Source organism: Megascapheus bottae, chromosome 17 (assembly GCF_031878675.1).
Source record: "Megascapheus bottae isolate mThoBot1 chromosome 17, mThoBot2.hap1, whole genome shotgun sequence".
NCBI classification, from domain to species: domain Eukaryota; kingdom Metazoa; phylum Chordata; class Mammalia; order Rodentia; family Geomyidae; genus Megascapheus; species Megascapheus bottae.
In genome coordinates, this window is record NC_143525.1 from 46,208,226 (window position 1) to 46,233,398 (window position 25,173).

Here is a 25,173-nt window from a genome sequence, read left to right on the forward strand (position 1 = left end):
TTAGGGACAGTTGTGAGCTGAACCCTACTCCACTTACCTCAACATTTAACAGCAAGTCTGGAGGATCGAATTCTGGGCAGCAGTCTTGGGAGGTACTGGGGAATCACATTCCCTCTGAAGACTCCACCTTTAGCTCTTCTGCTGGACAGTTAAGTACTCTAGTTTACAGTGCCTCCCATTTAGCCAAGAACTATGCGCTCAGCTATTCCTCAGTACACTGTGAAGCAGGGCTATGTATGTGCAGCTCAAGACCTAGCAATAACTTCAAGGCAGATGCTTCATCTCGCCTTGCTTACAACTTTTCTCCACTGAGGCCTCTCCTGCTAGATGAGAGCTGAAAACAGTCTGCTGCGTGCTGGTTAGTTACCTTGGTAAGAATTAGAACTGATGTTTATTCATTTAAAGAATTTGCCTTTTTAAGGCTCAGCTTTAGGTTCCCATTTGGGAAAAAGGTGTCAAACCACCTCATTTGTGTGTGTGTGTGTGGGGGGGGGAGTATGGTTATTACTCCGAATAAAAATTGGGAGTTCTAAGATCCCAGTTAGTCTAACCCAGTTAGAAAAATCTGATTTTTTTTTTTTAATCCTTAAATCCTCTCCTGTCTCTCATCGATCCTTGGTCTTAATTGCACCTAATTCTTCCAATTATTCTGTGGCTTTTCCTGTGATTACTCTGAGATTTCAGTCGAGACTTGTTTTAAAGGACTTGGGACAGCTGATTCATAATACATTGGAATGGATGGATCCAAACTAAAAATAAGCCGTACAGGAAATAGTGTATAATATATGTTGTATAAGTTTGAAATCTTTTGGATGTGAATGTTACTTCAAGTGGCTTATATAAGATTCTCAGACTTAATTGGGTGTTAAAGCAACCCCAAATGTGTATTTTTTTGTTACAAAGCTCTGCTTTATAATTTTGTAATAAAGTTTCAGTACAGATAATTGTTTGACCTGGTGTGAGGATACCAGAGGTCTGATAGTTTATTGACAACTCTAAGGCTGTGGGCATTAAGGTATGTTCTTGAGATTGGAGGTGGTTGGGCCAGTCTTGCGGCTTGGTCAAGCTATCCCTGCTCGTTTTGTGACTAGGCCAAGGGCTTGCAAAAGGGAGCCAGTAAGAACACGAGCCATGAGATCACATTAGAAGAAGCACCAAGTGAATTCAGGTATTTACAGTTTGAGTATATGCAAGTAGAAGAAAGTACCATGGGTAGCTAGTTTAGTCAGTTCTCAGGTTACTCTCCGGTTACCCTGGAAGGTATGTGGTGGATACAGCTGCATTGTGGCTTAGCCTCAGAGACTGCTGTATGCACGGGCCTGTATCCCCTTCCAGGTGCCCCGGGGAGAACAAGAGGACATGGGAAGCTGTCTGCGACAGAAAAGGCAGAGTTACCGCACTGCCCTTAGTCTGCTGTGAGTCAGCAGCATGAGAGCTCTGGGCCTTCTGGGAGGGATTTTGCTGAGGTTTGCGCAGAAACACATGAATGCGCCCCCCCCCCCAAATGTACACACAGAGATGGTTCAGACTATAAAATGTGAAAACCTGTTGACAACATGAGTTGGAATGCAGAGTGAGGCAGAGGCAGGCCAAGGAGCAGAGCTTTCTAACTGGGATGGCCTGCAGCTAGAGGGACCTGTTGACTGGAAGAATGAATGTGAACAAGTGGGAATGATGGGGGGCTGGGTCTAGGCTAGCGAGCTGGAGGACAGGTGCCCAGCTGCCTGGCCTGGGGGGCTTGATGTGTGTGGGGGGGAATAGCAATCTGTATAGGCCGCTGTGTGAAGGAGCCTTTGCTGCTGCAGACAATAGACTAAGAATGTCTTAGGCCCATTCTCCAAGCTGACTGGCAAGCAGCTTCCTTAAGCAGATCAGCTGAGGGTGGCCCACTCCAGTGATAAAGGGGTGGAGTCTCCCTAGGGACTGGCAAACAAGCCTACAGATTTGTTGGGATCCTCAAGAGTCGGCACAACCTGCGTCATGAAGTCATTCCGAGCCTAGTGAGTGTACAGCATGGCTGAGGCTTTAGCATGTGAGGTCCCACATGGCCACACTGATTGAGGAGCAGTGCTTCTGCCTGCATACTGCGGGAGGGGTGAGGGGTAGGGCCTGGCGCTCAGGCGGAAGGCAGTGTGCCCCTAAGGTTAGCTTACGTTTCAGACCTGACTTGAAATGGTCTGGCAACACATACAGTGGTCACTGTTGACGAGTGACTACTTGAAACTCAGTTCAAATCTGAACTAGCTCCTCAGGGGTGCTAGATATGGAGCACCAATGGCTTGACAGCCATTGGTGGCTTTTTGCTAAATGGTGTGGACTTAAGGACACTCCTGCAAAAACATGTGAAGAACAAAAGACAGCCTGTGTAGACAAACGCTACTCACAGATGTCTCCGCCATCACTGGCATAGGAGAGCAGGCGTGGCGCCATTGTCAGGCATGGATGTACTCAAGGCAGTGCCAGTCTTGTTTCCAGCATTCCCTCCACACAGGCCGCCATTTCCAACCCCATGCCAGTTCCTCCTTTCCTTCTGGAACCCTCCCCTGTTCTGGATAGCATGGAGAACAAAGTCTTCAAAGTTCATTTTGTTCATTTCAGATGAGGGTTCATTCTGGCAAAAGGGCCAGGCTAATTACAAGTTCTGTCAGATTGAACCATTTGTAAGGGCCATCTTTTAAATACAGTTTTAAAAATGCATCTGGAAGTGGAAAGGAACAGATAAGCAACAGAGCACTCTGCTCAGTTTCCCTGGGGAAACTGGCAGGGAAAAGACAGGTCCTGTGAGCTTAAGAGCGAGCGGCACCAGCCTGGTATGCATGAGCCCAAAGCACCTCCCAGACCTGAAAGATGACCTTAAACCAGCACTGGGGGTGCCCCCGACAACGAATTCCTGGTCCAGAAGAGACCATGAGGCGCTGGCGGGTTTGGGAGATGCACTGAGGAAAGCCTACCTCTCCTCAACTCCTCCCTGCGCCAGCCTGAGCCTCGTGCTGCCGAGGGGATGACAGAGAGGCCTGAGACTCGGAAGAGCACGGTCCTAGCAGGGAGCTACCAGCCTCCGTTTCCGGATACAAGCCCAAATCCACTCGGGGGAGACCACCTGGGCTTGGCAGTTCTTGTCCCCGCTACCCAGCACATGTGTGGCAGAGGCTATGTCAAACTCCTGCACCAGGTCCCCGTCGAATGCCACAAAGTAGCGCCGGAGACGGCTGAAGTCTGGTGTGGAGGGTGGCAGATAGAGCCGCACCCCAGTGAAGACATCCAGCAGCACCTGTGAACGCAGAGGGGTCCAGGTGGGGGCAGTGCGGCGACTTCCCCACAGGAGCACAGGAAAGAAGATCAGAAAGGAGGATGCTTAGGGGCTCGGACGTGGCGGCTTTTACTGGAGAAAAGGCACCTTTCTCCAGTAGCTCAGGGACTGATCCCCTCCTCCATTCCTGTTTAGCAGAAAAGGAGAGGATGAACCCCAACATTTGGGCCTGGACCTGGGAAAGGACATGTCTTTAAGAGCTAGCCAGTGAGACCCAGTGACCCTGACTCTGCCATCCCTGAAGACAAGAAATACATTCCTCATGGCTAGCTGGACTAAGGGACTGGGTGTCCGGCTCATCGCTGGGGATGGGTTCAAGGACTTCAGGAGGGGAAGAGAAGTGGGAAAAGTTCCCACTGGTCTGCTGGGAGCTGGGATCACAGCCCCGAGCCATCCCACTGCTCTGCTAGTCTTAAGCAGGGGTGTGGAGTGTGAGGGTGCCATCCCCGTGCAGTGACATTTACTCCCATCTGCCTTACAGGCTAGCAGCTCCCTCGGAGAGCTCGTATTTAACTTAGTTCTTGGCTTCAGTAGGTGCTCACTTGCTAAATCAAAGGATGACAAGACGTAGAAAAAAGGCCCCTGAGTCGCCACACTAGCATGTGCTACCTCTCCTTGCTGGACTGCTGGCTCCCACTCTGAGTTTCACACTGCTGTACCCCACACCCAGACTGGGCTTTCTCCGCTTTATGTATACTGTGACTCGGGGCTGGCAGCTGGGTGGACCCCCAAGCCTCTCCTGTTAGGCCAGGCTCTATCTCCTTCCTCGCTGCTGGCTGGCTGGGCGCCTCTGCAAGGCAACAAGAAGGCACAGGCTGGAGGAGCGGCACTGCTGGCCTGCTTGCCTGCATCAGGGGAGTAGTTGTAGGAAGGAAGCACTCTAGCCAGTGTCCCCGAGCCCTGGCCTGCCCGGTGCTTCTGCTCTTACCTTCACCTTTGTTTGGCACGGGGCCTCATCAGTAGCTTTCCTCTTCTCCCCGACTTTCACTGGAGAAGACTTTAGGGATGGATTTGCTCCCACGTTCACAGGCAGAGGCTTTGTAGTGGGCCTATTTCCTGCAGGAGAGAGTGTAGGATAACTAGAGGGTAAGGATTGCTGATGAGGGTTCCGGAAGTCAGGGGCAGAGGAAGGGCCGTGCTTACTGTGAGCGTCCTGAGAGGAAAGGCTATGACCTTGCAGAAGTGCCGTGGTGTGGCCACCAGGCATGATCACATGATCTCAAAGCTGGAATGCGAGACAAGGTCCTGCTCTTGCCTCCACCTCCCACTCTATACTGCCCGCTTACCATTTTTGTTGCGGGGATTATTCAGCGTCTCTTCAGCCTTCCTGGCACTGGCAGAGGGCTTTTTGGGGGAGCCTTTGGGAGTCCTGCGGGATGCAGCAGACCCTGAAGTAACCTCATTCTCACCACTGCTGCCTCCTGTAGTGGAGCTCCCCTCATCTCCAGCCACAATGGTGAAGTCTGCCCTCTCTTTGGAGAGCTGGTACAGTTCCTAAAAAGAGAAGGTTGGATACGCTATCATTCCCTTCCCAGACGCTGCCCTCGCAACGTGGGAGGCTCTGCTTTAGACACATGTAGTTGGGGAACAAAGCATAAGAAAGACGCTGGGCTCATACCCATGATCCTATAATCCTAGCTGCTCAGGAGGCTGAGATCTGGGGATTAGGTTTCAAGGGCAGCCAGGCAGAAAAACACTGGAAGTAGAAACTATGGCTCAAGTGGTAGAGTGTTAGCTAGCCTTGAGCACAGAAGCTAAGGGTAGCGTCCAGGCCCTGAGTTCTAGCTCTGGCACCAAACAAGTGAGAAAAAGACCAGGGAAAAATGGAGTTGACTTCCTTGGCGAAAGACTCTGTTAACTTGAGTAATCAGAAGGCAGTCATCTCTGGACCCCAGGGTTATCGTTTTGTGGAACTGGGGTTTGAGCTCAAGCCTAGCTTGCTGGATAGGTGCTCTGCCACTTAAGCCACTCTGCCAATCTCTCTATGTATTGGTTATTTTTGAGGTAGTATCCCAATTCATGCCCAGGCCAGCCTGGCCAGCAATCCTATTTGTCCTCTGCTTTGGTATAAGAACAGGCACATGCACTGTGTCCAACCACTGACCCAGCTGAAGCTTCAACATCTGTATTCTGCTTGGGCTTTTTCTCAAACTATGACCCCTTGATCACAATGGCTAGGATTACAGGTTTGGACCATGGCACATATCTCATTGTATAACCTAGGATGGTCTTGAACTTGAGATTCTCCTGTCTCAGGCCTCTGATGGTTGTTGTAGGTATATGCCAGCATGCCTAACTGGCCCTCGGTTCTTATGAGGGCAATCCCTTAGAAGAAGGCATCCTGTGCTGTAAGTACGGCTTGCCTGGGGACTGATAAACACAAGCTGGTCGGAGAACGCCTTTTGCCACAGCCTCTGACCCAACACCCATTTGGTCCCCTCTTCCTTGCTGTCACAGTGGGATAGGGGAAGGAAGCCAGGGGCGCAGGGCTAGGGCACTGTGGTGGAAGACACACATGCATCCTAAGTGCTGGCTCCAACCTTGAGTTGGGGGAGGTTAGTGGCAGACTTCCAGTCCTTGTCATCCCGGATCCGGGTGCAGCGAGGGAATCGGATGGAGATTCCATCTGCGGTGTGAGCCTCGGATTTGGAGAATTCTGCCCCTGTGATCTCCCACACGGCGGCTTTCTGTCAGGAGTAAGGCAGGCAGGTCATCTCCGGCTAAGAAGAAAACACTGCCCACCAGCTGGAATCAAAAGCAGGTTAATGCACAGCAGCTTTGGCCTGGAGGCTCTCATCGTAGCTCGGTGGCCAGTCCCTGCAGGCGCAGGCCTTCTGTGACACAAGAATGGGTACAATCTACTAGGGATTCCTCAGTGCCGGATCATCAGCCTGAAGCATGCCACGTGGCTGACTTACCCAAGCCCTCCTCCCCACACGCCCTGGGTGGACGTTCCATGAAGTCAGGCTAACTTTTCTGTGGTATACTAAAACTTGCCAACGAATCCCGGAAGCCCAGGCTGTAGGGTGATACCTTTGGGTCCGGAACGATGAAGTCAGGATAGTAGATCTTGTTGATCTTCAGCCAGCTGGGTATTTTGCTAGGATCCTAGAGAAGACACTTTTTTGGAGGTGGTCAAACCTTTTTTTTTTTTTTTTTTGCCAGTCATGAGTCCTAAACTCAGGGCGTAGGCAATATCCTTGGACTTTCTCAAGGCTAGAGCTCTACCACTCGAACCATAGCACCACTTCTGCCTTTTTCTATGTATGTGGTACCAAGGAATTGAACCTGGGTCTTCCTGCATGCTAGGCAAGCACTCTACCACTAGGCCAAACTCCCGGCCCCCAAACCTCTTCTTTTGGCAGTGGGATTGTGACATGTTACCCGACTAAGAAGGCTGACCTTCCCCTAGTATGATCCCCCTGCTCAGAGTTGCTATCGCCTACTCTGTGGGCGTGCAGACCACTGTCCACAGGCGGGAACTGAGACTCAGAGGTCCAGTCCTGCTCCCACAGCCAACAGACCTCTCCCTTCCAGGACGACAAGTGTCTGCAGTCACCTAGGCGGTGAAGCTGCGGATGACAGGACCGTCTCACCTTGCTGATCTTCACCATGTCCAGCTCCTTCTGCAGGCGGGCAAGGGTGGCGTCGTCATGGCCTCCCGAGCACTTGGTGACAGTGCACCACTTCTGGCTGCTAGGGTCATAGCAGCCCATGAGGAAGATGGACATCATGCCACCTGGGAGGGGACAGCAGTCACGTGCAGCCAGAGGAAAGGGTCTGGGTTCAGCTCTGGCGTCTACCTCTTCAGTAGCTGTGGTCCTTTGGTTTGGCTTGCTGTGCTAGGACTGGGCCTACGTTTGTGCACAAGCCAGGCAGGCGAGCGCCCTGCCACTGAGCTACACTTCCTGTGTGATTCTGACAGTGCCTGGAACATAGCTGCTTACTTGAAACCACTAGTCCCTCAGGGCCAGCACCTCCTCTCTAGTCAGGAAATTCTACCAAGGGGAAAGCTTGGGAACACTTCCTCGTTCAGCTTCAGGACGGCACCAGGCATTCGGGCCTACCTTCTCCATTCCTGTTTCCAGATGGCTCTGCCTTATGTAACTTGGACCTAGGGCCTAGGAAGTCACGACTCTATGCTGGCATCAAGCCAGCAGGAAGGCCAGCCTGTTTTCACATCTGCCTTCTGGAGTACCACTGCAGGGACAGATGCCACTAACCTTTGCTCCCCTGCCCGTAGAAGGCTCCAAGAACCACTAGGTCAGCTGTGTCAGCCATGGCCCCCTCATTCAAATAGTCTTTCTTCACTTTCAGCCAGTGCCGCTTTCCGGGCTCGTAAGTGCCCTGAGGAATGCAAGAGAGGCCAAACTAGAGCACACACTCCATGGGGTGGGGCTTGCATCTTGACTGCCGTGCACTAGACCCCCAAGACATCCTCATTCAGGACATTCCTGGTCCAGCCCTAGAAAGGCTCTCTCCCCAACCACCACAGATGTCACTGCCACCTTCTGGCCAGGACAGGAACGGCACGGGACAAAGACCATCTTACCTTCACATCCTTCAGCACTAGCCCTTCCAGCCCCTCTCGGATCACCCGGTTGATCATGTCGACCAAGTCAGAGGCTTTCTGAGGGGTAACAGGAAAGATTTTGAGGCTGATAGGAACACAGAGAAGGTGGCTAGCACACTAGAGAAGTGCCCATTAAAAAAAAAGAGCTTTAGCCAGGGTGCAGTGGCGCACGCCTGTAATCCTAGCTACTCAGGAGATCTGAGGATCTCAGTTCAAAGCCAGTCTGGGCACTAAAGTCCATGAGACTCTTATCTCCAATTAACCGCCAACATGGGCACTGTGGCTCAAGAGGTAGGGTGGCAGCCTTGAGCTGAAGAGCTCAGAGACAACACCCAGGCCAGAGTTCAAGCCCCACGACTAGAAAACAAAACCAAAAACCAGGAGCTTTGGTAAAGACAGCTGCTGCTGTAGCTTTAAGACAGGACAGATAACAACACTTGTGTTGTTGATAAATGAAAGGCACACACAGCTCAACCCTCGGGAGAGTTGCTAGTCTCCACCTTAGCCCGAGGGGTGGGGTCTTCACTCACCGTGACTCGCTTCATTTCTGAGAACATGATCCGGTTAGGAATTTCAACCATGTTGTCGTGAAGAAAGTTCCGCCGTTCACAGAGAGGCCTGCGTGGAGAGGAGAGGGGAGGAAAGGACGCCCGTCCCCACCGGGAGTTCTCCAGGTGTGGGGGAGCAATGAGCAAAGTGCTGCTTCAGGAGGTCTGCATGGACTAAGCTCCCCTGTGACAGCACTGCTTCCTCGCGCTGGTGACGGCCCTGAGCTGTGGCGTAGTCAGTTCACAGCTATGCTTTACTACGTCAAGCGAGAACGGGCCGTTAGTCCCACTGTGGGTTCTTGTCTTGCTCTAAGTCTACCAAAACCCCAAGGCTGGCTAGTTTTCAGCAGCAGGCAGAGAGGGTCCCAAGAGCGAACCCCATCTTCAGCCCTATCTATCCTTTGTCTACTCCCACCATCAAGGATGTGACAGCTGTAGAGGTGGGGGAGGGAGACATGTCTAGGTGGGGAAATGGCCAATACTGGCTGCTTGAGTCAAACCTTCGGAAGTAACTCACTGAAGACTGCCAGCTTTCTTCCAAGATGGCACTACAAGCAGCAGCTTTCTGTAGTTGCCTACTCTGAAGTCAAAACCTTCACCAAAAAAAGCATTTGCTTTAGTTCCCACAGTGTTACTAAAGAAAAAAGAAAAAGAAAAACCCTACTTTGCTCACAAGCCAGCTGTCTTCAGTAGTCTGTTGTGCTTTACCAGACGTTGCTGGCGCTAAGATGAAAGCTCTTCCTCTCGATGAATGGGGAGAGACGTGCAGCAGCAGAACCTGGGCCAGGCCCATGGACACAAAGGCACAAATGTCTGCTCCTCCCCTTCCTCTTTCCCAAATGTGACCAGCTACACTCACCATCTAGAAAACTTAAACAAGTTCCTTGGCTTAAAGATGCAGGGAGGCAGGGGCAGGATAAGACAGACTGTGTGCTTGGTACACGAGTTCAATCCCCAGCCCTGCCCTGCCCCCCTGCTATGCAACTCACCTGTCCATCAAGCTGACATCATTAAAATAGATACAGTCAAAAACAAACAGGCAGACATTGGCATCTTGGAAGGCAGCTTTCTGTAAAGAAAACGGGGCAGGGAGTAGACAGGGACCAGTCAGAGTGCATGAGAAAGCGGGAATTCCAGTCTATGACAGGAGGCGGGATGGGAGGTGATCTGGGCCACAAGGGCACTCAGCAGGTAATGCCTGCTACGTGGTAGACTCTGGGCATGAGAGGTTCCTAGGAGGCCGTCATGGCTCAGTGCCATGCTCTGCATGAGCTGACCTGGGGTCAGCTGGCTTGACTCCCAGCTTCCACCAAAGAATGCACTGCCTTTCAAATTTACACTTCACCACTTTTTTTTTTTTTTTTTTCCCCAGTCCTGGGCTTGAGCTCAGGGCCTGAGCACTGTCCTTGGACTTTCTCAAGGCTAGAGCTCTACCACTTGAGCCTCAGCACCACTTCCAGCTTTTTGCTATGTATGTGGTACTGAGGAATTGAACCTGGGTCTTCGTGCATGCTAGGCAAGCACTTTAACCACTAGGCCAAACTCCCGGCCCCACACTTTACCACTTTAAGCGTGTTAACTTCTACCTAACTGCTGAGGTTCCATTTTCTTTTTGTTAAGGACAGGGACACAGCAGATGGAACAATAAGGAGCTGAGAGTAAGCTTCTCTATATCAATCAGTCTTATGTAACGTATGTGTGGAATTTAAGTTTTTGGTTTTGACATTTGAAATTTCACCATATGCCCTATAAGTAAGTCATGATGGGTTGCCTTGTTAGAGGTCCAAAGCAATGAACCCCTCTAATCTTGTTCTAGAACCTACAGAACCATAATTCAAGGTAGACCCGTTTCATTGCTTTGCAATGGTGACAGAAACCCAACACAGTGCCATGTGTTCCTCACAGCTTCAGGAAGGTTTTAAAAGTTCATAAACTTGTACATTATTTCCGTTCTAGACTGACACACATGTCCTGAGCTGGTACCTTGTGCACTCCCAGAGTCCCAAAGGGGAGTGGTTTGCCTGTTTGGTTGTCAATGAGGAGCACCTCCGAGTCCAGGATCATGCTGTGGCCCCCAGGAAAGGCCAAGGGGATGTAGTCCTTGAAGTGGGCCACCTGGAAACAAAAGGCAGGTCTGGTGACAGAAGAACCAGTAGCCACGGAGATCAAGAGAGACCCCGCAGAGCGCACAGAATTGAGCCGTGTGCAGAACAAATGTCTTGTGTGCGTCTTGTCTGTGCCCTGGATAAAAGGGTGACTAAGGTTATCTGCTTCAGAACACTTTCCAGACCCCAGGTCAGCTCATGCCAGGTTCCCTATGGGCCGTGGAGAAGCGCAGTGAGGGAGAACAGGGAGAAACAGACTGAGCATGTAGGAAAGGCTATGGAGAGGAAGGCTGACAAATACGGGAGGGAGAAGTGAGACTGCTGGAAAGAAATGAAACAGTAAAGAAATGAAGCCTTGGGAGCAGGCAGGCAATGTAAGCAAGGCCTTCTCCAAGGAGACCTTGGAATCCTCAGCTATCTTCAGAGAAAGAGGCTGCTTGCAATTGGATTTTTCCAAGACGAAGCTATAATCCTCAACTGCTCAAGAGAGGTCCCACTGCCAAACAAGGCCACCAGTGGGTCCCCATGGCCCAGCTGTGGCCCAATCCCTCCCCTGGGAGGAACAGCAGGTCTCACTGCTCAGGATGCTTGGAGTAGGATGGGAAAGGCCTGCTGGTCCATCCCACAGCTCTCCACACCACACCCGTCCAACCTTTTTTTCTGTTGGTCATGGGGCTTGAACTCTGGGTCTAGGCGCTGTTCCTGAGTTCGTTAGCTCAAGGCTACCACCCTACCCCTTGAGCCACGTTGCTACTTCTGGTATTCTAAAGGTTAACTGGAGATAAGAGTCTCATGATCTTTAGTGCCCAGACTGGCTTGAACTTGAGCCACAGTACCACTTCTGGACTTTTCTGTGTATGTGGTACCAAGGAATCGAACCCAGGGCTTCGTGCATCCTAAGTAAGCAGTCTATCACTAGGCTACACTCCCGGCCTCCACCCAACTTTTTAAGAATCAACACAACGGGAAAGGCAAGGGGCAAATGCTGGAAAGCTTTGCTAAGGAGGCTTCCCGGGTCACCCAAGGTAGCTAATGCCAATCTCACCAGAACAGCTCCCGAGCAATTTCACAGTGCCCCAAGAACAAGTGTACCAGCACTAAAGCTCTAGGAGGCCACTGCAAGCTCTCCTTAACACCCGGGACCCAGGCTGGAACCTGGCTGCTTCCTTGACAGTGCACCCTCTGACCCTGGGACTCTGACAAACTGAGTCAGAATGAGGACAGAAGGGAGCAGAAAGGGCAAAAATTCCATTTACTCACAGACAACTGGAAGCAGATGTTCCAGCTGCTTTCCCCTGAGGAGACCTCCACGGCGTGGCTCTGGGAGCTAAGGACTGAGAGCTGAGGTTCTCATCTCTGCTGGGTACAGCAGGAATTGGGCCCCCAGATGTCCCAAGGGTATTACATTTATAGCACACTAAAACTTTCCTGACAGCCAGAATTTCTATCCGTTTCTTTTTTAGTGATGTGCCCAACTAGGTACAACAGTGCATACAGCACTTGGTATGTGTTGACCAGTGAACGCACAAGGAAATAGCAGAGGTCTGCACAGCGTCTTATGAAATGAGCTCACTGTCCTGACAGCATAGCGAGAGGTGAGACAAGTGTCAGGGAGCTCACTTCCCAGATGCTCCTGCTGAGCAGCCCTTTACCAGAGGATTCTAGAAATGAACTCATCCATTGGACAATAAAGAAATTCCCTATGGTGAACCAGACCTGGATGGGCTATGGAACTGGTGAGTTAGTGACAGAGGGGAAAGACAGAGCTGGTGGACAGGACAATACCTTGTGAGGCAGGACAGGCTTGAGGCTGCGGCTGAAGTAGCTGAAATGGTCCCCATTCTTATGGACCTGGACTCGCTCCCCATCGTACTTGATCTCAGAGAACATTCCATTGGGACATTTCTTCATTGCATACTCGATGGACTTGCAGGCCTCAGCCTTGGGGTAGGAAAAGAAAGGATAAATTTTTGGGGGGGTGGGTGGAGTGAGTGCCAGTCTTAGGGCTTGAACTCAGGCCTGGCTATTATCCCTGAGCTTCTTTTGCTCAAGGCTGGTGTTCTACTATTTAAGCCATAGCTCCACTTCTAGCTCTTTTGGTAGTTTGGCGTAGATAAGAGTCTCACAAACTTTTCTGGCTGGGCTGGCTTTTGAATCTTGATCCTCAGATCTCAGCCTCCTGCCACTAGGCCACACCCCCGGCCTAGGGTTGAAGGCTTTTAATGAAGGCTACTGATGCCCGGAGCTGAACCGGATAGGACGGGACTGGGTCCTGGGACTTATTACCCATAGTTTATGCTCAGGGGATGGAAAGGGTGGGGCCATGAATTCTCTGTATCATTATCATCAGGACTGTCAGGAGCTTGCTGTTTGAGGAAGATGAGTGCTATTTCTATACAGCAAATACAATTTCACTGAGATAGGACTTCAATTTTTCTCAAAAACTGAGGCTCTTGAAGGACTCTGGCTTGTTATTAAATCTATCAGCACAAGAGCTCTGGTGAGGTAAGATGATGAGGGCAGGGGACAGGCTGGCAGGGTGACCAAAGTCAGAGATGAGCAAGACAGGGCATTCAGATGCAAGGGTGCCAGCCTGACAATTAGCTGCTGCTGTCACGTCACGTACATAATCCCACTTCACCCCTTTTGCTGCTGTTGTCGTTTTAAGACAGGGCCTTCCTATGAGCCTAGGTTGTTCCCAACTTATGATCCTCCTTTGTCAGTCTCAAATTCTGGGATTAAAGGAGTACAACAAACTTGGCTTTCTCATTTCATCCTTGATGTGGTATCTTATATGGTATCGACGTTTTCATTTTGTGGATGACAAAACTGAAGGTCCAAGAAGTCAAGCACTTCCTTAAGGTTACACAGGAGGAATACTACTGCCTAACACAAACAAGATTTGCAGATAGGCTTCAAGGCCCATGTGTTAAAACACAAAGCTCTACCTATGCCATTTTCCGAATGACAGTCTATGGAACAGACTCCAGTAAGAACTCTTCCACAGTCAGGCCACTTCTTCAGGTAACTAAGGGTCTGCCTCTGGAATCAACAGTTCACCGCTCACTGTTCTATCCTGTCCCGAATGCATAGCTGAGGAAGAACAAGTATTCTCTAACAAAGAGACAAAAACCCTAAAAAGCACCATCCAGCAACAGAAAACCCCGAGGGCCTCAGGCACGCATGGTAGCACATGCAGTGGGTTGTATCACACAGGAAAACCAATAGTTGAAAGGAAATCCCCTTTCTCATGAAATGGTGAGACCTAAGTTATTTCTGTCCAAGTGAACTTTCATTCTTTAAGCTTCCTCTCCCTTCCTCAGTCACCCTGTTGTAGGAGGCCTGGCTCTGGCAACTATGAGCTATCTTAGTTGCTGTGAGAAGGTCCTACAACCTCAGGGGTTTCCAAACACACCTCTGTGTTCAGACATGATAACAAACCATCCCCATAAGAAAACTAAAGAGGGGCCGGGAGTTTGGCCTAGTGGTAGAGTGCTTGCCTAGCATGCACAAAGACCTGGGTTCAATTCCTTGGTACCACATACATAGCAAAAAGCCAGAAGTGGTGCTGTGGTTCAAGTGGTAGAGCCCTAACCTTGAGAAAAATCCAGGGACAGTGTTCAGGCCCTGAGCCCAAGCCCAGGACTGGCAAAAAAAAAAAAAAGAAAGAAAGAAAACTAAAGACCAAGAGAAGCTGAGTAACTCATGCATGACTGTATAGGGTTCAAGTCATTGTACTAGGTCATTCTTTTCCAGTGCCTTCACCTCCCCAAGTAGCAATCGCTGCACAGCCCTTCCTCTCCCCTCAGCCCGGTCAGTGCTCAGTAATCCCATTCACCCTCTCTCAGATCTCCCCAAGGAACAGGCCCCGTGGAGAGGAGTGGGCAGCAGGGTCAGGAGAGGCAAGTGCTTCTTTCTCACCAACATGGGCTGCACAGGTGTCATCAGTGAAGCCTGGACACTCAGGGCCCGTCTCTGGCCTGGCTCCTTCTGCACCTCCTGCTCATTGAGCAGGACCCGCTCCACCACATCCTGCAGATTGCGTGAGGCTTTGAAGGCTTCATAGGCATTGGGATCGAGGGCATCTAACCTGCCCGGGGACAGAATCAAGGAAACATTTGATATTACGGCTATGGATAGCAGTCTATCCTTCAGCGAGGAGAAACCAGGGGAGCCGTTTGGTTTCCTAGCTGAAGACTTTCATGAAGCTGGCACTGGTGCTTCACACCTGTAACTAGCTATTCAGGAGGCTGAGGTTTGAAGATCCAGGTTCAAAACTGGACAGTCTTTGAGACTCTTATCCCCAATTAACCACCAGCAAAAGAGTTCAGAGACAGCACCAGGCCCCGAATTCAAGTTCCATGGCCAACAAAAGATAAAACAAAACAAAACGACTTTCATGGGAGGAAAAAATTCTCAGAAAATTCAAGCCTTTTGAAAGCTAGTGCCTATGTGGACATAGGCTCAGCAGAGGAGGGGGTAGAAGAGGCAAGAGACCCACTCTATACTCGAAACCAATTCCAAACTTTCAATAGCTATGTGAGAAAATGACTACAGAAAATAACACAGTAGATTGAGGACCCCAAGTTCTATCTGAAGAAGGGAAGTAGATGGCTTGGGCTGTCAAGGAGTGGTACTTACACATGTTTTGCACCAGAGTTCATCTTCAGATCGTGTTTGATCAACCTGATAATACACTTGAGGTCATTGCCTGTGCACCTAAAGGGACGACACAGAGACAACCTGATCTCTGAAGAACTCTGCACCTCAACCTTCCTTCCCAAGTGATTCCACTCCTCAGGCTCAACCCCCACAGGTGTGGCTGGCTGGAGCTGCTCCCGCACCTGGCGGCAATGTCCTGCAGGGCCTGCTGCTGCTCATCCTCCTTGGTGAGCCTGGAGAGCAGCGAGAGGAATTCGTCCACTTCCTGGATGGTGAGAAGGCTCTTGGAGGCTGGGGGAAAAGACTTGCTCTGCTCAAAGAAGACTCTGATCGTCTCTGACACGTCACCCTGTCTCCAAAAACCAAAATTCCACTTCTGCAACCCCAGGAAAGTTAAGTGTATCCCCTAAGACCTCAGGACTGAAGGTGAATCAAGCGATTGCAATCATAAGTCAATGTACCTGCCTTACTTTTTTTTTTTTTTGATGGGTCATGGGGCTTGAACTCAGCTTGGGTGCTGTCCCTGAGCTCTTCAGCTCAAAGCTACCACCCTACTCCTTGAGCCAAGCCCCACTTCCATTTTCTGGAAGTTAACTGGAGATAAGAGTCTCAGGTCATTTTGTGCCCAGGCTGGCTTTGAACCTTGATCCTCAGATCTCAGCCTCCTGAGTAGCTAGGATTGCAGACATGAGCCACTGCGCCTGGCCCTGCCCCACTTCTTAGGACTCTTTCCCATCCCAGCTCTTAGAAGAAACCTGACTAGCTACATAGGATCTAGCCACTTGCCTTGGCTGAAAAGAGACAAGGAACTAATCCAGGGTTGAGCCAATATAATTCCTGCTTAGGAATTTGAACTAGAGACAAGTAATGAGAACCTCCAAAAAAGAAAAGGGAGTCTTAAATACTGTTTTTTTTTTTTTTTTGCCAGTCTCAGGGCTTGAACCCAAGGCCTGGGCACTATCTCTGGGCTGTCTCAAAGCTAGCACTCTATCACATGAGCCATGGTATGGAGGAACTGAACCCAGGGCTTTGTGCATGCTAGGCAAGCACTCTACCACTAGGCCAGGCTCTTGGCCCCAGAGAGATCCTTTAAAAAGGTGACTCCTGAGTGATGAGTTCAGTCTTCCAACATTTATTAATGGCTTAGACTCATATTCAGCTCCTGCCCCATCAGAAATTTGCTCAAAATAAGTTTTAGTTTTCTTTTTTGCCAGTCCTGGGCTTGAGCTCAGGGTCTTACCTCTAGGCCAAACTCCCAGCCAAGTTTTAGTTTTCTAAAACAGTATGTAATAGCTATTTTCTTTAAATTTTATTTTATTTTTTTGCCAGTCCTGGGCCTTGAACTCAGCGCCTGAACACTGTCCTTGGGCTTTCTCAAGGCTAGAATTCTACCGCTTGAGCCACAGCACCAGTTCTGGCTTTTTTTTTCTTTTTCTTTTTCTTTTTTGCCAGTCCTGGGCTTGAGCTCAGGGCCTGAGCACTGTCCTTGGACTTTCTCAAGGCTAGAGCTCTACTACTTGAGCCTCAGCACCACTTCCAGCTTTTTTTTTTCTATGTATGTGGTACCGAGGAATCGAACCCAGGTCTTCGTGCATGCTAGGCAAGCACTCTACCACTAGGCCAAACTCCTGGCCCCCTGGCTTTTTTTTCTATGTATGTGGTACCATGGAATCGAATCCAGGTCTTTGTGCATGCTAGGCAAGCACTCTACCACTAGGCCAAACTATTTTTTTTTTTTAAATGGCTGCAGGTACCTGGTTTAGCAGAACCTCACCCGGAATGTGGCCTGTCCTACCCTCCCTCTGACCTGTTCTAGATCCCGTGCCATATCATCTGGGTTGCAGTTAAAAATGCGGCTGAAAAGCTTCACAATCTGCTTATCATTCAAGTTGTAAACACTTTTAATGACACCAGGCAGCAACAGCTTCACTGTTAGGTACACATCTCCGTGGAAGCCATCTGGAGACAGAAAAAAGGGAAGCCTTGAGAAATGAGCAAGTAAAGACACAAACTGAGGAAGCACAGACTGAAAGCAACCTGTCATGGCTTATGTTCCCACAGTACCTTGCCCAACTCGGTACTTCAGTGGTTGCTGATGTGTCTGCTTTACATTGAGGCCATGGACAAACTTTTCTGGGCAGAGCCATATCTCCAGTGACAAATAAGCATACTCCAGATGCTCAGAAACAAGTTGTTAGATGAATAAAAGAAACTGGGAGATTTGGGCACTGGTAGCGCTTACACCTGTAATCTTAGCTACTCAGTAGACTGAGATCTGAAGATCGAGGTTCAGAGCCAGCCCAGGCATGGCGGCCTGTGAGACCCTTATCTCTAATTAACCACTGGAAAACTGGAAGTGGTGCTGTGGCTCCACTGGTAGAGCGCTACTCTTGAGCTGAAGAGCTCAGGGACAGCACCCAGGCCCAGAGTTCAAGCCCCACCACAGATGCCCCCCAAAACAGAAAAAAAGAAATTGGGATGGGCTAGTCTATTGCTTGTGTGCACATGATTCACAAGAACTATAAATATGGGTATACACGGGTACTGGTTAGTGGAGAAGTTTCTTCTGGGCTGCTAAGGGAAAAAGAAAGACCGCAAAGTACTAAGTGGAATTGGCTACATTATTTGTGGGGTCTGGTGACAAATCCTACAAGGGCCCACTGTGCAAACGTAACAATTCAGACAACAGAAGAGCACTAAAGCAATCATGGAGCCACGTAAATGCTTATATGCCCTGGAAGCCAGCCCAATCCATCCCGGATGCTCCCGGCCTCACCTCCTGCTGAGCCTTTCCGCAAGAAGTCCTGGATGATCTGGGTCTTTGTGTTGTAGCTAGGATTGTCGGCCACCATAGCACACAACTTGCGAAACTCCCTTAACAGACAATCTTTATGCTTGGGGTCACATTTGCTTGCGGACAGGCTTGTCTTAGGGGCAGGGCTCGAGGGGGCTTGCTCAGAGTTGTTGGGCTTAGCTGTTGGGAAACAGAAATGGAGATTATTTTGCCTTTCTGGGAAGGAATAAAACTAATAATTGACATTCTGTTGTGCTTAGCATGTACTCTATCTTGGGACTGATATCACTGCATTCACAATACAGGTAAAGAAATGGAGTCCTGTCGAAATGAACTATAAAATGTATGAATGGAGACAGATTGCAAAAACTGAATGGGAAGGGGTGATGTACTCTTGCTGGGAGCTGGTGGTTCACGCCTGTAATCCTAGCTACTCAGGAGGCTGGGATCTGAGGATCGCAGTTTGAAGCCAACCTGGGCAGGAAAGTCTGTGACTCATATCTCCAATAAACTTCTCAGAAAAAGCTGAAAGTAGCACTGTGCCTCAGTGGTAGAGCTCTAGCCTTAAGCACATAGAATCTCAGGGAAACCACCTAGGCCCTGAGTTCAAGCCCCATAACTAGCAGGAAAACAAAACCAAAACCAAAAATCAAAATGGTAGAATGCTACCCCCAAAGCTCACTGAGTTCAAGCCCCACTACCAACAACAGCAATAATAACTAAATAAAAAACAGCAAAAAAAAAAAATCGCACTTTACTTGCCTTATATAACTATAAGCACTCTACACATCACCTTTATAAGACATTAAAAAAGAAAGAAAGAAAGAAAAAGAGGCCACAAAGACAAAAACAAAGAAAGCGAATGGAGGATGTGGATCCAGCTCAATGGAAGAGCACTTGCCTGCTAAGTACCAGGCCCTGAGTTCAGTCCTTAGCTCTGCCCTCCCCCCTCCCCCCACAAAAAAAAGGAAATGGAGGTCAAGTGATTTCCCTAAATATCATGGCTTGAAGACCGGACTGAAGTACACCTGTTTATGTGTGTACAGGAACAGAGGAACATTTGATGTCAAAAGTGCTTAGTAGGATCTCAGAGCAATGTTAAAGGCCACCCCAGAAAGGCTGTGCTGAGAAAAGAAGAAACCAAATGAGGTGGTAGTACTACCACAGATATCAGAGCTATCAAGTTCTGTCCTCTTCTTGATGAGAAAGCCCACGAATAAGAACAGATGACCTTCAGGGTCAGGCACCTCTTTGGTGGCATAGCCAGGACTGGGATGCCACAAACAAAGTCAGGTGTCTCTGGTACAATCTCAACATTCCTGCCCCTCCCCACTCCAAGCTTTCCTTTTCTGTAGTCAAAATAAAAAGGTAGATAACATTAGCAGGGTTTTTCCAGATGCCTAAAACTAATTATGCATAACTTCAGTGATTTCCTCACCTCTCTGTGGACATTTACAAAGCAAAAGCAAAGCCATTTGCAACCTGGCTGCTGATACAAGCTTGTCTGGGCCTTATAAATTATAAACTTATCATCATCTCCTGCCTGGAGTCTAAATCAGATCTTAGAGGACAAATCTCAGCCAGGTTACAAGAACAAGAATATGTTAATTCTTTCAACTCCTCCCAATTCCAACCCAAAGACCTGCCTAATGATCTTCCAGAAGCATTCTTAGCTTATTATCACCTGTTTTTTTTTGGGGGGGGTGGGGGGATGGAGCTTTCTTTGGTCTGTTAGACAACATACAAACAAACCCTCAGGGTTTAGAAATAAAAACTGCTGGGTAATTATAAGCACACACCTATAATACTGCCACTCAGGAAAACAGACAAGAGGATTGTTGTTTGAGGTCAACCCTAACAAAAGTTATCTGAGACTCTCCCAAAAATGTATGAATCTCTCAAAAGGTATGATGTTTCATACCTGTAATCCCAGCTACTCAGGAGGTGGAGTTACAAGGACTATGGGGAGAATAACCCAAGCTAAAGCATGAGACCCTACCTAAAAAACAAGCTACAATTAAAATGACTGGGGTATGTCTCAACTGGCATTCTATTTTCCTGGCAGCTTGAGGCCCAGAATTTAATCTCTAATATCAAAAACTTATTAACAAAGTCATTAATGGATCAGAACAGAATAGAATTATAAAAATTCTTCTCAGTCTTCATGAGAGATGGGAAGGTAAGGCAGATGGTGCCATCGTGACTCACAGACGAAGCCACAGATTTGATTCAGACAGGTGAAGACTTGCTCTGGGCTTCAAGCTGTTAAGCTTCAGTGTTGGCACCAAGCCGCTACTCTTCAACTTCAGATCCAAACTACTAACTTCTTCTTCTTTTTTGGTCAGTCGTGGGGCTTGAACTCTGGGCCTGGGCTCTGTCCCTGAACTCTTTAGTTCAAGGCTAAAGTGCTCTACTACACAGAGCTACGGAGACACTTCCAGTTTTCTGGTGGTTAACTGGAGATAAGAATCTCATGGACTTTCACCAGCCAGGCGCAGTGGCTCACACCTGTAATCCTAGCTACTCAGGAGGCTGAGATCTGCCCAGCCGTTATTTTCTTCAACTGAGTCAATCACAAGATGACTCACACAGTAAAACAATCAGCAGAAGGTAGTAAAAGAACATAGGCACTGGTGTCAAATAGGCATTAGTGCAATACTAACTCCACCAGGAACCTCAACATTGGCTTCCTCATTCATAAAATGAGCCCAACGTAAGACCAATGATTTTCAATACCCAAGACCAACAAATGATTCCGGTCTTCTCAATTCTTGTCCATAGACACGCTCTAGGAAGTTTCCTGAAATTCTGTCTACAAAACATAACTATATAAAAGGAGCATATACCATACTTGCGTGTGTGTGTGTGTGTATGATTATAGATATGTGTGCGGTAAACAAGAGAAAACTTAACACTATACTGTTGGTCTAGCCTGACAACATACAAATAGGAGACATAACTCCACCTTTAGGAGCTGTGGTTTGAATTCAGAGGCTGGTAATTCTGAAGTGCACAGCCTGTATTCCCTGCCTCACATTCCTCTTCCTTCCTGCTGCATGTCTGCCCGGATCCCACTCCAACCACCCGAGCACATGTGCTGCAGGAACTGAAGAGAAGAAGGGCCACAGCCCATGCAAGACAGGACTTTCTCTCCCACACTTTCACCTCCACTCAGGCAAGTTCAGGGAGACAATTTCTTCAAACACACTCATTACAAAGCATAACGAAGGGAAGGGCAGGTTGTAAAAATCTGCTTGATCCAGCCAAATTACAAGTGGACAAAAAGTCTTGACCTAACCAACATTTTCCTGCTGCAGCGGGGATGAAAGCACACAAGGCGATGTCTCCTTGGCGGAAGGTTGAGAATCAGCCATCACTGTCTGCCTATTTACTGAGGTTAGTAAATACAGAGCCCCACAGGAGGTAACAATTACTTAGGTGCTCCACCCCATCTTACCTGAGAAGCCAGAGAATTTCCGGGGGTTGGTGTTAGTGGTGGCTGCAACGCCTTTTCCTGGGGAGGCCACTTGGCCAGTGGATGTCAACTTAGCCTGGACTACGGCTTTCTTCTTTGGTGTGCCTGTTGCCTTTGAAGACAGATCTGCAGGATCCCCACGAGGAAAAATACCCTTTCAGTAAATGGTCACTAAGGAAGTTTACAAACGTTTTTTTCTCAGTCCCTAGCCTGGTAAATCTAGCACAATGCTGCCCCAAGGCCGGCTGCTCCTCAGAGTAAGGGATGAAAGGATAATGGGCAGTGAGGAAAGAAGGCTGTCTGAGGACCAAAAATCAAGTTACACTCACCTCTACCAGTAACTTAAATTTTCATCAACAGCCTCTGCCTTATCTAGCTATCTCTAGAAATAACAATTTGGAGAAATTAGTAATCATAATTTGATAGGTAAAACTTGGGGATCCAGGTCCTAATACATAACTGAAGAGCAAGTAACAGATTAGGGCATATCACAGGCAGGAAAAACTCCAACTGCTCATGAGTCATGTGACAGTTTAACTCTCCTCTGCAGGGGATGGGTTCCAGAGTTAACAAGGACTAATGCCAAAAGGCAATACAGAGCAAGGTGGACGGGGAAACTCTAGAATGAAACACATACCTCCACCACTGATTTTGGGGTGCTTAATTGCAGGTAAGTGTCTCATGGGCTTTCTTGCCCTGGCTGGCTTCAAACTGCCATCCTCAGATCTCAGCCTCCTGAGAAGGGAGGATACAGGCATGAGCCATAACGCCCCTTGCCTTGGTTATTTTCAAGGTCGGCTCTCCTTTTATGCCCAGGCTGACTGGGCTGCAGTCCTACTATGTGCGCTTCTCTGTGTCACTGGGGAAAGACGTGCACTACTGTGTCCAGCCATCTAAACACTTAGGCATGAGCTGTCCTCCAACCATGGCCACTCTTCATCTTCCCTCGCATTATAGACTGGAGTCACTGCACAGCTTCCAAGAGGAAACTTCACTGAAGTCAACAGCTCTAATATGGCCACACAAGAGTATATTTTAAGATACACACACTGAACTCTGTAAATGTAAAGGACCATGACGGATGAAAATTACTCTCAGTTCAGGGGGGAAAAACCCAGTGAGTGTGTGTACATGTGGAGAGAAAGCACAGGAACCCAGATTATACGAACTATTCATAGATTGCTGGATAAAGAGAATGAGTGTTCTTTGAACTACTTTTGTTCTTGTCACTCTTCTGTGAATTGAAAACTTACAAAAGCTAAACAGTTTAAAGAAAACACTTCAGCCCCTTTTCTATCTGCAGCAGTGAGAAGAAATGCAGCAGTGAGAAGAAATTGGTGTTTGCCCCACCTGCAATGTGTTGGGTTATCTGCTCCTTTTCGCTGTCCTCCAGCTCTTCCCAGCCTTCCAGCTCTGTGAGGTCCTCGATTTTTTTTGTGGTGGCCCGAGCCCGTTCCAGTTTCTCAAATATGCATTTAATATGGTACCACTCTTTCATATCACCGCCAGACTCGGAGAAGGGATTGGGTACTACTTTGCCAATTCGGCACATGCCCTTGACAATCTTTTCCTTGCATTTTTTGCAGCCAGCTGTGCCACGCTTGGCATAGTCCACACAGAACCGTTGCTCGGCCATCTCACAGGGGCCACTACAGAGTCCCACATGCGAGCCTGGCAAGAAAACAAGGCGGGTGGCACGTGGTCTCAAATGGCCTCCTTGGAATGACTGAACAGGCTTTCTTCTCTGGAGAAGGGAATACCCGCGAAGCAGAGCAGTTTCTGACCACTGGCTGAACTGTTTTACGCCAAGCCAGTAATATGGCTCTCGGAACAGACACAGCTCTCTCCTGCCAAGTGCACGGAGGTTTTGTGGGAAGAGGATTTTGAAAGCCAAAGTCATATAGCTGCACAAAAGGGTGGGACAAAAGACAGAAGCTAAGTCTCAGGTTTCTCACAGGCCAGAATTTCATTCATTCTATGATGACTACTCAAATACTCCCCAGGGCATAAAATATCCATCTCCTAGATGAAAGAATAGGTCCAATGCAGGAAAATCCAGTTTCCAAAAACAGTGTACAGTGACCTAATGTACACAAATATACCTAGTGAGTAAATCACACAAAAAGAGCCCAGATAACCAAGTTGTTTAGGACCTTTAAGTAGTACAAGATCCTGAAGTTTCTTTTTAATCACCAAGAAAAATTACATTATGCTCATTGCACTCCAACGTGAAGTTAAGTGTATTGCATGTGTCATTCTCGGCAAGCAATTAAACCACTCTAGAGGTCTGCGATGTGAACAGAAGCCCTGCTTTGAGAGGCAACTCAACAGAGACCCAGTCTTCTCTGAATACAAACCCTAGCTTAGCCACTCACTGGCTGTGCAACTTGGTTAGGTGACTTAACCTCTCTGTTCTTCGATTCCTTCCTTTTACAGTTTTGAGGAATAGCCAGGCCAGGTGGCTGTGTGACACCAAAGGCTCAACGAGCGGTGAGGTCGTTAGCCTTTAAGCAGAGGCTCCCTGGGTGCCATTAACCTGTTGAATCCAGCAGCCTGAACCAGAGAACACGAAGTCACCGAGCGGCAAGAGCCAGAGGAACGGGCGAGTCGGCCCAGGTGGAACCGGTGATCACACCTTTTTGTGCTCCCATTTCAAAAGCATCCTTCGAGGACATTCTGATTTTAAACGTACTGGTATCGTCTGCCCGCACCCTGCTGTGTGGGGGGGGGCTGAGCTCGGGAGATTCCAGCTTGGGGAGACCACGATCCCCCGGGGAGGGGGGCGGGGAGGGCGGGGATCCAGGCCCGGAGAGCCGACTGCGCATGCGGAGGGCTGGGGGGCGGGGCCGGCGAGCCCGAGGCGGGGCCGGGGCCTGGCGGGGGGGGGAGGGGGGAATCCCGGCCCGGAGAGCCCGGAGAGCCGACTGCGCATGCGGAGGGCTGGGGGGGCGGGGCCGGCGAGCCCGAGGCGGGGCCGGGGCCTGGCGGGGGGGAGGGGGGAATCCCGGCCCGGAGAGCCGACTGCGCATGCGGAGGGCGGAGGGGGGGCGGCCACGTGGACGCGCGAGGCCGAACCGGGCCAGGCTCCCCCCCCGCCCCTCGACGGCCACGACGACCTCCCCCCCCGCCGCGAGGGGCGGGCCCAGGCCGCTCCCCCCCACGTCCCCCCCCCCCCGAGGCCTCCCGAGGGAGGGGGGGCGGCCCCTCCCCCGCGCTACCTGGGGGGTCCAAGGGCAGCCGCGGGCCTCCCCGCGTGGGTCCGCCACGTCACGAAGGGGGCGCCCCCGGGCGGGCGCGGGGGAGGAGCCTGGCGGCTCGGGGGCGCCCGGCTCCCCCTCCGCGCGGCGCTCTCCCCTCGCCGCGCCCCGCCGCACCGCGCCCAGCCGCTCCTCACCTGCCTTCCCGGCCTCTCCGGCGGTGGCACTCGGGCTCGGGCCGCTCGTCCAGGCGCCCCCACAGGCGGCCGGCAAGCCCACGACGGCTGGAACGCCTGTCTCTTTAAATACGGGTCCTTGAGCTGGTCGGCGCGCGCAGGCGCAACAGCAGAAGCTAGTTACGCGAGGGTGGCCACGCCCCGTCGCCACGCCCCCCGTGGCCCCGCCCCGCCCCGTCGCCCCGCCCCGTCGCCAGGCCCCGCCCCCAGTCCCGTTCCACTGGCTGAGGGATGGCGGGGTGCGGGGTTGGGGCTCGCGTCCTGCACTTCCTC

At 50.0% G+C, this 25,173-nt stretch overlaps 1 protein-coding gene across 1 annotated transcript; it reads right to left on the reverse strand.

The window, feature by feature from the left end:
- Positions 1-1,388: 1,388 nt before the first annotated feature.
- Lig3 (DNA ligase 3) lies at positions 1,389-24,972 on the reverse strand. The gene is made up of 20 exons (XM_090351251.1): positions 24,862-24,972; positions 22,818-23,371; positions 21,450-21,593; positions 17,975-18,172; positions 17,006-17,157; positions 15,381-15,547; positions 15,178-15,255; positions 14,458-14,626; positions 12,322-12,477; positions 10,415-10,546; positions 9,421-9,500; positions 8,414-8,501; positions 7,863-7,940; positions 7,534-7,657; positions 6,907-7,049; positions 6,344-6,418; positions 5,851-5,997; positions 4,597-4,804; positions 4,239-4,366; positions 1,389-3,271 (listed from the first exon to the last, which is right to left on the reverse strand). The coding sequence occupies exons 2-20, from the start codon at positions 23,365-23,367 to the stop codon at positions 3,038-3,040; spliced, it is 3,051 nt and encodes a 1,016-aa protein (XP_090207377.1). The 5' UTR covers positions 23,368-23,371; positions 24,862-24,972; the 3' UTR covers positions 1,389-3,037.
- Between the last annotated feature and the right edge of the window lie 201 nt (positions 24,973-25,173).

Excerpts from the sequence above, each read along its gene's own strand:
- Lig3 (XM_090351251.1), bottom strand. The coding sequence starts at position 23,367 with ATGACTTTGGCTTTCAAAATCCTCTTCCCACAAAACCTCCGTGCACTT. Across the intron at positions 14,627-15,177 it reads AACTCTGGTGCAAAACATGT|GTTAGATGCCCTCGATCCCA; the intron begins GTAAGTACCACT and ends GTCCCCGGGCAG. Across the intron at positions 12,478-14,457 it reads CACCTGTGCAGCCCATGTTG|GCTGAGGCCTGCAAGTCCAT; the intron begins GTGAGAAAGAAG and ends TCCTACCCCAAG.